Raw genomic sequence first — 11,735 nt, 5'->3', positions numbered from 1 at the left:
TCCACATGGCCATCCCATAATGCCGAAGACAGATGGCTGATGGGAAAGGATGAGGAAGGGGAGGGCTGAAATAGTTCTGGTTTTAAAACAGTGATTTCCTCATGGCTAGTGGTGAGTAACCATGGTAAGGTTACTCAACCTCTCTTTGTCCCTGCATCTTCTGCTCTTGCTCAGTAGGAAGTTGAGACACTGAAGGTAAGCACTCAGTAAAAGGGGGCGGGGCTGTGGGGAGGGCAGGACACTCAGGTGTGGTCAGGCAGTATGGCAGGCACTCGTGGGGTCTGCTGCCACGTTTCCTGGGTGTGGGTGTGGTCCCATGGAACTGACCTGGAGGGCACACACTGGGGTGAATCTGTATCTCCCTCCCCCTCAGCCCCCTATCCTTACCCCCCCCACACACACTCCCCCTGGAGACCTCCGGTGCCCCACTGGGTTCTGGATGGCCTCACTCATCAACCAATATTAAGGAACCAGGTGCTGATGGTTCACATCTGATGAGTCAGGTGCTGATGGCTCAGGGGCTGAGATCTGACTTGGCTTAAAACCAGCCCAAGTGGAAGTGGAGCTGTGGCTCAAGTGGTAGAGCGCTTGCCTTGAGCTAAAGAGGTGAGAGACAGCGCTCAGGCCCAGAGTTCAAGCCCCATGACCAACCAAAAAATACAAAACAAAAACCCAGCCCAAGTAGACAAATCTGAGAAACTCTTATCTCTAATTAACCAGCAAAAAGCAGGAAGTAGATGTGTGGCTTAAATGGTAAAACAGTGGCAGTGAATGGAAAAAAAAACAACTATTCAAGAGGGGCTGGGAAGGTGGCTCAGTGGTAGAGTGCTTGCCTTGCATGCATGAGGCCCTGGGTTCGATTCCTCAGCACCATATAAGCAGAAAAAGCCAGAAGTGGTGCTGTGGCTCAAGTGGTAGAGTGCTAGCTTTGAGCTGAAGAGCTGAGGGACAGCGCCCAGACCTAGAGTTCAAGCCCAGGACTGGCAAAAAAAACAAAAAACAAAAAACAAACCACTATTCAAGAGTGTGAGGCAGAGTTCAAGCCTCAGTACCGGCACAGAACCCACAGAACCCACATTAAGCAGCATTCTATGTGCACCGAGCTCTGGGAAGTCCCCTGAGAATGGGACTGGGCTGGCTGGGGTGGGGGCACAAAGGATCATGGACAAGGGAACACATTTATGGACTGGGCAGAGGGATTTCAGAGTGAAATAAATATAGTGGGGAAAAGAAAAGGAAACTGAGTATGAGAGTGTGCATCTATAATCTTAGCATGTAGGAGGCTAAAGGAGGAGAATCTCAAACTTGAGACCAGCTTGGCCTATGTAATGAGAAGCTGTCTCAAAAGCAACAAAACAAGTAGGGTGCTAGCAGCTCACAACTGTAATCCCAACCAACAAGGAAGCTGAGATCTGAGGATCCTGGTTTTAAGCCAGCCTGGAAAGAAAAGCCTGTGAGCCTCTTATCTCCAAAAAGCCAGAAGTGGAGCTATGGCTCTACTGGTAGAGTGCTAGCCTTGAGCACAAAAAGTAAGGGACAGGGCCCAGGCCCTGAGTTCAAGCCCCAGGACTGACACCAAAATGAAATCAAGAAACAACTATACTTCAACAACTCATGTTTTCCTTTCTTTGTGCCAGTACTGAGGCTTGAACTCAGAGCATGGGTGCTATCCCACGTGTTTTTGTTGTTTTGCTCAAGACTAGCACTCTACCACTAGAGCCACGGCTCCACTTCTGGCTTTTTTAGTGGTTCGTTGGAGATCAGAGTCTCACATATTTTGGTGACTCGGCTGGCTTCGAACCTTAATCCTCAGATATCAGAAAACCGGAGTAGCTATGATCACAGGCGTGAGCCACCAGTGCCTGGCCCATTTTTTCATATTTATCTCAGGACTTACTCAAATTTAACAGATATCTTACATTTTACTTGCTGAGTCTAGCCACCCTCCCAGACTGCAGCCCAGGGCTGCTTGGCAGAAGCCCCTCCGCTCCCCATTTCAGGGGCACCGAGCGCTCTCCAAGGCTCTCATCCGCCGTCCACTGTGCAGGGCCCAGCCGGGCAGTCACCGCCAAGGCCAAAGCCCAGAAGCCCAAGCTCAGACTCCGCCCCCGAGCCTGAGGCCCCGCCCCCGCGCCGGGCCCGGGCGCCAGCCGCACGCGTCCGGCTTGGACCGCGTAGACTCCGCTCGGGGTCGCGCCAGCCTTCCGTAGGCCCCGCCCCAGGTCGCGCCAGCCTCCCGTAGGCCCCGCCCCCGCGCCCCAGGCCCCGCCCCTCGCCCCGCCCCCGCGCCCCGGGCCCCGCCCGCTCGCCGCAGGCCCCGCCCCCGCCTCCGGCTACGCTAGCTCCGCTCGCAGAAGCTGCGGCCGCGGCGCCGCCTCCGCCCCGGGCTCGCGTTTGCCGCCTGGCTGACGCGGCCGGCGGGACATGGAGCTCCGTGCAGCGGGTCGTGAGTCTTCCGCACGCGCCACCGCGTCCGCCTGGTTAGCATCCGGCCGGGGGAGGGGGCGGTGGATCTGAAGGGTGGAAACCCCGCGTGCCGGAGGCCCCAGGCCGCGCCGCCCCCCGCGGGAAGGGCGGTGATGGATGGGGTCGAACCGGGGCTCCTGCATCCTGGCGCCCTCCGCCCCCGACCCGCGGGGTGACCTTGGGCGCGAGCGCCCTCCCGGGGCTCTCGCCCCGTCGCCCGGGGTCGCCCCGGCCGGAGGTCCCCCAAGGTCGCCGCCCCGGGCTCCTGGGGGGGACGCCGGGACGACGTCCTGTCGCCCGGGACTTCGGGGCGTCTCGTTCCTGGACACCGGTTTCCTTAACCCTTCCCTGCCTCAGTTTCCCCCCTATCCCAGGACCAGGTCTGCCTTACTGCTTCCTGGCTCTGAGTTTCTGGGTGTTGGCGGGTGCCCGGCTCGCACCTCTTTCCAGCCCGAGCCTCGGGGACAGCGACCTCTGGACTGCGGAGCGGCGGCGGCAGCATGAAGGCTCCGGTGAGCGCCGCCGGGGGTGGGGGCCCGGGGTCCCCGGGGAGAGAACTTCAGCCCCTCCCCGCACTGACGCTCACTCGTGGGGGGCACTGTCCCTGAGCTGCTTTGCTCAAGGCTGGTGCTCTACCACTTGAGTTAAAGCTCCACTTCCTGCTTTGGGGTAGGGTAGTGAGTGGGTTCTGAATCTCCCCGACTTTCCTGCCGGGGCAGGCCTTGAACCTCACTCCTCAGATCTCCCCCTCATGAGTAGCTAGGTTTACAGTTAGGGGGCGTCTGTGGTGTGTGACCACACCCCCACCCCCCAATCTTGGTTTCTTGCTCTTCTCCTCTCCTCCGTGGAATGGAAGTCATGGCGCTGTGGGATCCCCGGGTGAGACTCCTGGGGTTGGATAGCCTAGAAGCCGTGAGAACTCAGCTCAGGCTGCTTCTGTAATCAGGAGCCCCGAGGTGGGGGTGGGGGTGGGGAAGCGGACATTGGGGAGAGGGATTTTATCCTCCACTCAAGGTCTCTGGGTATTGTGTACAAGGGACCAGGTGCTATCCAGAGCCTGAGGCCTCAGGATTGAACCCCCTCCCCTGAACAGCTGGCAGCACTGAGGAGACTTATTTTTAGACGCTGATGCTGATGTGGCTTATGGGCAAAAGAGAAAGGGTGGGTGGGCATCTAGCAGGGTGTGGGGAGGTGGAGGGGGGTTGCGGACAGTGGGGGCAGCTTTCCCACCTCTGATTCTCTAGAGATGGCTCAGTGGTCGATCTAGGCAGCATGGGACCTTGAGTTGAAACAGTAGTACTGCCAAAGGTGGGGGGGGCGGGGGAGGGGGGGGGGAGGAAGGAAAGCAGAGCTGGCACAGTGGCTCATGCCTGTAATGCACTCTGAAGGCTGAGATCTGATCTTTGAGGTTCAAAGCCAGCCCAGGCAGCAAAGTCTATGGCCCTTTATGTCCAATTAATCACCCCAAAACCCTAAGTGGAGCTATAGTGCCTAGGCCTTCAGTCTGAGACCTACTACCAGTACAAGAAAAAGGAAAATTAGAAACCAGAGAGACACAGATGATGGCATAGAACTGTGGCTCTGCCCTCTTCCAGGCAGTGACTCCTTGAGAGCTTGTTGGACTTTGGTCGAGTGTGCCAGCAGCTCCCAGCCCAGGTTAGAGGACCCAAGGACTTCTTGGTTTCACTGACTTTGACACCTGGTTCTTGGAGGCAGGAACTCTGGGCCTGGGCGCTGTCCCTCAGCTCTTCAGCTCAAGGCCAGCCCTCTACCATTTGAGCCACAGCGCCACTTCTGGCTTTTTTCTTTTTGCTTATGTGGTGCTGAGGAATCGAACCCAGGGCCTCATGCATGCAAGGCAAGCGCTCTACCACTGAGCCACCTTCCCAGCCCAGCTTTCTGGTTATTGAAAGAACTTCTCAAGTTCCCTTCCAGCTCCTGGACTTTTGACCTAGATCCTGGGCATCAGCTAAGAGGATATACTGAGTTAGTTGAGGCTGGGGATAGAGATAGGGCCTGAGACCTGTGGGCTGATGGTCACTGGTATGGCAGAGGCCTACCTGAGGCTGCACAGCGAAAGCACTTGCAGGTAAGAATTTGGGCTCTGCCGAACCTAGACTAAGATAAGCCCTGCCCTGCTTTGCCACGTAGCCTTAAGCCACAAGCTTCTCTGCAAAGCAGTTTCTTATCAAGAAGGAAGGTATTAACATTATCTCCAGGGCCTCTTAGGTGCCCTGCAGTACCGGGTAGGTCTGGTTAATGGAGACTAGAGATTCCTGGAGCTTTTGAAGTGGAATCTTGACGTGGAGGCCAGGTGCGGCCCCGCCCCCATGAGCACTGTCTCCCTCAGGGTCGCCTTCTGCTCTTTGCCTTGTGTTCCTTGGCCGCCTCTGCTGGCTACATCCTTCTGTGCTGCTGGGCCTGCATGCCCCTCTGCCTGGCCACCTGCCTGGACCGGCGCCTCCCTCCCTCCAAGCCCACAGTTCCGGGGCCTTTGCACTTCAGTGGTTATAGCAGCGTGCCGGATGGAAAGGTGAGTCAGCCTGGCAAAGGACTTCAAGGTGCCCCAAATCCAAGGGCAGTGAGAGCCAGTTTTGTGCCAGGCCAACCTGGGACATCATGAGATTGGTTTCTCTGCTCACCAGCTATGGGGATTACTAGCAGCTACTTCACCTCTCTGAGCCCCAAGTTCTAGGATGAATGTGTGTGCGTGTGTGTCTTAAACTCAGGGCCTGGGTATTGTTCCTTAGCTTTTGCATGCCAGACTGGTGGTCTACCACTTGAGCCACAGCTTCACTTCTGCCTTTTAGCTGGTTAATTGGAAATAACTGTTCGCGTGGACTGTCTTTGAACCATGATCCTCAGATCTTAGCCTCCTCAGTAACTAGGAGTATAGGCATGAGTCCCTGGTGCCTGGCTCAGAATTCACCAGTTTTAAATGTATAGTTCAATGAGGTTTAAAAAAATGTCTGACACAGTGTACCATCCCCAAACATAAACCTTATCTGTCAACCCTCAGCCCTCAAAGCGCCTCCTTTGCAGTCCTCTCAGGACAGATTTTCACAAGTCTGATAGGGCCTTGCTGGCTTTCCCTTGGGAAAATAGAATAGGTTCCAGGCCTTTGGGGTGGGAATTTTCCTGCTGCCAAGGAGACACTGAGTATGTCCATCTCCACGCCGACCTGCGCGCGGCCTGTCCTCCAAACGTCCTTTGTTTGGTTTCCAACAGCCACCAGCTTCCCCTTTCTCCCAGGAATTTCCCCCTGCATTCTCACACACGGGCCCCATTTTACAAGTGGGGGAATGGACTCGCAGAGGCAGAGGATTTTGTCTAGGAAAGGGCAGAGCCAGGGTTCAGGCTGAGAACTACCGCTCCCCAAGCTGTTGTAGACACCGAAGATTCCCCCCCTTCCCCCCCCCCACTTTTTGTTGTTGTTGTAAAAATACTGGGGGTTGAAGTCTGGGCCCTTTGCTGTTAGACAGGCATTCTACCACTAGAACCACAGTTCTATCCCTCGCTATGTTTACTTGTTTTCTGGTTATTTTTAGAAATGTAGTCTCATGGACTTTTCTGTTACTCTTCTGTGGGTTTGACCCACAGTCCTCCAGATTTCCGCCTCCTGAGTAGCCGGGATTACAGGCATGAACCACCAGTGCTGGCTTTGAGGTTCATGTGTACTCAACAAGCACATATATGACAACTGGTCTGTGCCAGTTTACTCCTGTAACCCTAACAGGGTTCCATGATGTATGGACTATAAGGAATTAAGCACAGCCACAGCGATGGCTGAATCCTAGTGCTCTGATGGAGAATCTTCTCTCTGTCTGTTGCTCGCTGTGTGGCTTGGGATCTACTTCACCTGTCCAGTCTTCCAGTTGGGTTAAAATCAGACCTTAGAACTGAAATGACTGCCTTTGGGAAGGTTGGTGGATGTGTCAGAGTGGGCAAGGAGCAAGTGCCTGGAAGCCCTGTGCCCAACTGCCACGTGTGTCCAACCCTCTCACATTTTCTCACCCTCCCCTCTCCTGGCAGCCACTTGTGCGTGAACCATGCCACAGCTGTGCTGTGGTGTCCAGCTCCGGCCAGATGTTGGGCTCAGGTCTAGGCTCCCAGATCGACACTGCAGAGTGCGTATTACGCATGAACCAGGCGCCCACCGTGGGCTTTGAGGCGGACGTGGGCCAGCGCAGCACCCTGCGTGTGATCTCGCACACCAGCGTGCCACTGTTGCTACGCAACTACTCCCACTATTTCCAACAAGCCCGAGATACCATCTATGTGGTGTGGGGCCAAGGCAAGCACATGGACCGGACCCTAGGCGGCCGCACCTACCGCACGCTGCTGCAGCTCACCAGGATGTACCCAGGCCTGCAGGTGTACACCTTCACTGAGCGCATGATGACCTACTGTGACCAGGTCTTCCAAGATGAGACAGGCAAGAACCGGTGAGTGGGGCCTGGAGCGGGGCTTCTTATCTGTCTGGAGTCTTTCATGGGGCTCAGCAGACGCCCATGGTAGAGTCACACACAGTCCTGGCCTCTAAGGGGGGACTGAAGGTAGACGGCCTTTCAGCCATTGAAGTTCCAATCAAGTTTAAAATCCAGTGGTAGCCAGGCACTGGTGGCTCATGCCTGTAATCCTAGCTAGCTACTCAAGAGGCTGAGATCTGAGGATCGAGGTTCAAAGCCAGCCCAGGCAGGAAAGTCTGTGACACTCTTTTTTTTTTTTGGTCAGTCATGGGGCCTAAAGTCTGGGCCTGGGCGCTGTCCCTCAGCTCTTCAGCTCAAGGCTAGCACTCTACCACTTGAGCCACAGCACCACTTCTGGCTTTTTCTGCTGATGTGGTACTGAAGAATCAAACGCAGGGCCTCATGCATACAAGGCAAGCACTTTACCACTGAACCACCTTCCCAGCCCTCCATGACACTCTTATCTCTAGTAAACCACCAGAAAACCGGAAGTGGCGCTGTGGCTGAAGAGAGGGACTGACAAAAAACAAAACAAAACAGTAGCACGGTGAGCTTGTGAACTCATGCTGGGGGCCTTTGCTGGCTGAGGAGGTGGCATTAGTGCCCTTAGGAGGGGTGCTCTAACATCTGAATTGTTCTCTGAGGTGCCTTTCAGAAACATGGCCCCTTTCACTCACCAGGCATTGAGTAATACACCAAGATTGCTCTCTGATACTTTTATTAGTGGTGGTGGTGGTGGTCATGGGGCTTGAACTTGGGCCATGAGCGCTTTTGCCCAAGGCTACTGCTCTACCACTATGAGCCACAGCTCCACTTCCAGTTACCTGGTGGTTTATTGGAGATTAGCGTCTCACAGACTTTCCTGCCCGGGCTGGCTTTAAACCTTGTTCCTAAGTTCTCAGCCTCCTGATAGCTAAGTGTCCAGCTCTTTTCTTTCACTTTTTATGCTGTTGCTGGACCTTGAACTCAGGCCCTGGAGCTCTCATTTAGGCTTTTTTTTCTCTAGACTGGCACTTGACATTTTTCTTCCCCACTGGCTTTGAAACTCAATCTTCAGACATCAGCCTCCTGAATAGCTAGGATTACAGGTGTGAGCAATCAGTGCTTGGCCCTTGTTTTTTGTACTGGGGTTTGAACTGAGAGCTTTGAATTGACTAAGCAGGCACTGTATCACTTGAGCCATGCACCTGCCCCTTTTTGTTTTTAGTTAACTTTCCCCAGCTGGCTGGGATTACAGGTATAAACCACTATACTTAGTCTTTTTTTTTTTTTTTGGTCCGGTCCTGGGGCCTGAACTCTGGGCCTGAGCACTGTCCCTCAGCTCTTCAGCTCAAGGCTAGTGCCCTACCACTTGAGCCACAGCGCCACTTCCGGCTTTTTTCTTTTTGCTTATGTGGTGCTGAGGAATCGAACCCAGGGCCTCAGGCATGCAAGGCAAGCGCTCTACCACTGAGCCACCTTCCCAGCCCCTATATTTAGTCTTAAGATCATTTTATCCCTTATCCCAAAAAGGCCTCCCAACTCCCACCATCTCCTTCTCCACACCCCTGTTCCTTCTCCACTTCCTGGCTCAGGAAGCTGACATCAGCCTCTGGTAGTTCAGCTGAAAACTTGGGTTTTTTTTTTTCAGCTCCCCCTCTGCAATCACAATACATACAACTGGCTCTTCGTTCCTTTTCTGTGCCTCCGGGGGCCACCTTGACCCAGACTACCATGCTCTCATGTCTTTGCAGCAGCCTCTCGCTGGGCCTGGCTTTCTCCCTTGCCCCTTGCAATCCTGGCCTCTCCACGTACTCTTCTGGATTCACTTCCATCAGCCATCTGCCCTCAGCCCCCAGTAGCTTTGTATCCTATGGGAATGAAGTCCAGATTCCCTCTTACCTCTCCTGTCCTGTCTGACCTGGCCGTCCAGCCCCACCTGCCCTGAGACCTTACCTCCTCTCTGTTCTACTCACACTGGCTTACCTGAAGGCTTTGGGCCTGTGTGGCTCCCCAGTTCTTCTCTTGCCATCCTGCCCACCCTCTCACCCTCCCACCCTCCCTTCCTCCCTCCCTCCCTCCCTCCCTCCCTGTCTCCCTCTCTTCCTTCCTCCCTTCCTCCCTTCCTTCCTTCCTTCCTTCCTTCCTTCCTTCCTTCCTTCCTTCCTTCCTTCCTCTGGTCCTAGTACTTGAATTCAGGGCCTGAGGGTTGTCCTTGAGCTTTTGCTCAGGATAACACTCTACCACTTGAGTCACAGCTCTACTTGAAGCATTTTTTGGTAGTACAGTGGGGATAAGAGTCTTGTGGACTTTCCTGCCAATCAGCTTTGAACCTGAACCCTCAGATCTCATTCTCCTGAGTAGCTAGGATTACAGGTTGAGTCACCAGCTCCTAGCTGTTGATTAGTTTCTTATTGCTTACTCAGGGCTGGATGAAATGTCACCTCCTCAAGGAAGCCCTCCCTCACACTCTACCTGTTCTACACTATCCTACAAAGTCCTACGGTGACATTCTTAACCTCATGCTTCTGTTTCCCTGTTCTTACAGCATGTTACCTTTGAGACTATCTTGTTTATATATTTGTCTCCCAGCAGTCTCCTTCCTTGAAAACATTAGCATCCAGTGTGACAGGTTCAGGGCCAGCCTAGGGCCTAGAGGTGCTTTATTTGAATGCACTGAACCAGCTTGAACTTCTTGGTAGAGGTTGAGCTAAGGCCTGGGGCTGCCGCACAACCATTTGTGCCACCTGGGATCTGGGGACATGGCCTGGGTTGACATAGGTGGTTCCCTCTCCCAAACCACCGTGAAACTATCCCCATTTCACAGACAGGCTGCTGCGGCTCAGAGAGGTATAGGAACAAGTCTGATGCTCCACAGCAGAGGCAGGGCCAGAATGGAGCCTTTGACTAGAAACAGATTCCCCCCCAGCCACCATGCTTTGGGTCGATGAGGAAAGGATGGGCTGAACCCCTCCCCCCCCACCTCTGTCCTCTGGGGATTGCTCAAATTCTGTGCAGCTGAAGGCTTGCCTGATTTGCATCCAGCATCACCTCAGGCCCTCTGTTAGTCTCTGGCTGGCCCAACCTCTTTCTCGCTTCCCTTAGGCTCCTCTCTCTCCAGGTGAGGGGTGTGGCTTGGGCCTGGGAGAAGGGCTGCCCTGAGCTGACAGTGTTTGCACACCCCCTAGGAGGCAGTCGGGCTCCTTCCTCAGCACTGGCTGGTTCACCATGATCTTGGCCCTGGAGCTCTGTGAGGAGATCGTGGTCTACGGGATGGTGAGCGACAGCTACTGCAGGTCAGACAAGCAGCAGGGCTGCACAGGAGACAGGGAGGGTGTAACCCTTGAGTCTCAAGCCAGAAAGTCTGGGCGCTGTGGGGCCCTCGGGGTGGGTGGCCTAGCCTGAGACTGGGCCTTGGGGGGGAGAACCTCTGGAATGGGCTTTGATGCCTGGCCCTGTGGTGCTGTCTGAGGCTGTCCCCTGCCTCCTGGAAGCTCCCCCTTTTTGGGGGGTAGAAGCTAGGAAGCACCGTACCTGTGGGCCGAGTATGTAGGCAGCTCAGTGGTAAAGGCCCTGCCCGGCATGCGTGAGGTCCTGGGTGCCAACAAAATACTTCACCTTCCTTTCTTAGAAGGTTGGTTCTTGAAGCGTTTAGAGGGGGAAAGCATTGTACCTTTCAAAAGGTTCTTGAACCATTTAGGGAGAGGAGTCTACAAAGGTGTTCCTCCATACATATTAGGCCTATTACATGTAACTCTGTTTCTGCCTGGCAGGGAGAAGAGCCACCCCTCCGTGCCTTACCACTACTTCGAGAAGGGCCGGCTGGACGAGTGTCAGATGTACCTGGCCCATGAGCGGGCGCCCCGCAGCGCCCACCGCTTCATCACGGAGAAGGCCGTGTTCTCCCGCTGGGCCAAGAAGAGGCCCATTGTGTTCGCCCACCCATCCTGGAGGGCCCAGTAGCCCGAGGCCTAAAGCTGGCATCCCTCCAGCCGGCCTGCGGCCCAGCCAGGGTCGTCACACTCCAGCAGTGACCTTAATTTATGACTCTTGCTTCCTGCCATCTGCCAGATGGACCTAGGGTTTCTTCCTGCCCCACCCTGGGGCCATTAGGAGGGGTCTTTGGTCTCCTGACTCAAGGGGCAGTGGAGAGGGTGCCCTCATCTCCACACCTGCTTCCTGAAGAATCCACGTCTTCATTTAGGGGTTCACCCCATCACCAGGTCTCTCAAGTGGCCTTCTGTCCTGGGGCCAGTGGCCCCTCCCACTCACCAGCATCCTGACCTTGTGCCAGTCCTGCCCCCAGCTGCCCCTGGTGCCACATTCTCTCAGGCTGGTAGCCCTGGTGGGGACAGCCTAGAACCTGGAGTTTGGTAGGTGTGAGGGTCTTTGAGCCGTGACCACCAGGGCCATCTTTGGAACATACGGGTAAACGTGTGTTTTCTGGAAGCTGCATCTCGAGTGCTTATGGGTCTGGCCTGGGGATGGGGCCTCATACCCCTGGCAGACCCATAACCCACTTACTAGAGGGCAGGCCAAGCCCTGTGCCCCCCCACCCCACCCCAGACTCTGTCTGCCATGTAGCCCAGCCCCTTCTGTACCCCAGAACTCCTCAGGGGCTGCCCTGGTGGTGCTTACCCAGGACATTGTCTTCTTTGGGATCTCTGCTCTGTGCTCAGTGGGAGCTGAGTGGGAAGGAAATGACACCCCTGGTCTCTTTCCTGGCCCATGGGTCAAATTCCAAAGATGTTGCCAGTTAAATCCCTATTAACTCTGGAGTTGGTTCCTTTATAAGGCAGGAAGGGGGAGGGTGGTGCTGGG

General features: G+C 55.1%; 1 protein-coding gene across 3 annotated transcripts; it reads left to right on the top strand.

Annotated features, from left to right (window-relative positions):
• The first annotated feature begins 2,372 nt into the window (after window positions 1-2,372).
• On the top strand, window positions 2,373-11,690 carry St6galnac4 (ST6 N-acetylgalactosaminide alpha-2,6-sialyltransferase 4). 3 transcript variants are annotated; one of them, XM_070014348.1, is made up of 6 exons: window positions 2,373-2,480; window positions 2,841-2,978; window positions 4,817-4,999; window positions 6,499-6,911; window positions 10,103-10,210; window positions 10,688-11,690. In XM_070014348.1, exons 2-6 carry the CDS (start codon window positions 2,967-2,969, stop codon window positions 10,875-10,877), a joined length of 906 nt encoding a protein of 301 aa, XP_069870449.1. In that variant the 5' UTR covers window positions 2,373-2,480; window positions 2,841-2,966; the 3' UTR covers window positions 10,878-11,690. The 3 variants fall into 3 exon arrangements, with proteins under 3 accessions (XP_069870449.1, XP_069870436.1, XP_069870447.1); XM_070014335.1 differs by having other exon boundaries at window positions 2,824-2,978; XM_070014346.1 differs by lacking the exon at window positions 2,373-2,480 and having other exon boundaries at window positions 2,868-2,978; window positions 10,103-10,190; window positions 10,688-10,851.
• The last annotated feature ends 45 nt before the right edge of the window (window positions 11,691-11,735 follow it).

The sequence above is a fragment of the Dipodomys merriami genome, unplaced genomic scaffold, assembly GCF_024711535.1.
Source record: "Dipodomys merriami isolate MVZ:Mamm:240054 unplaced genomic scaffold, mDipMer1.0.p SCAF_11, whole genome shotgun sequence".
In the NCBI taxonomy this organism is placed as follows: Eukaryota; Metazoa; Chordata; class Mammalia; order Rodentia; family Heteromyidae; genus Dipodomys; species Dipodomys merriami.
This window is presented reverse-complemented; position numbering and strand designations above follow the sequence as displayed.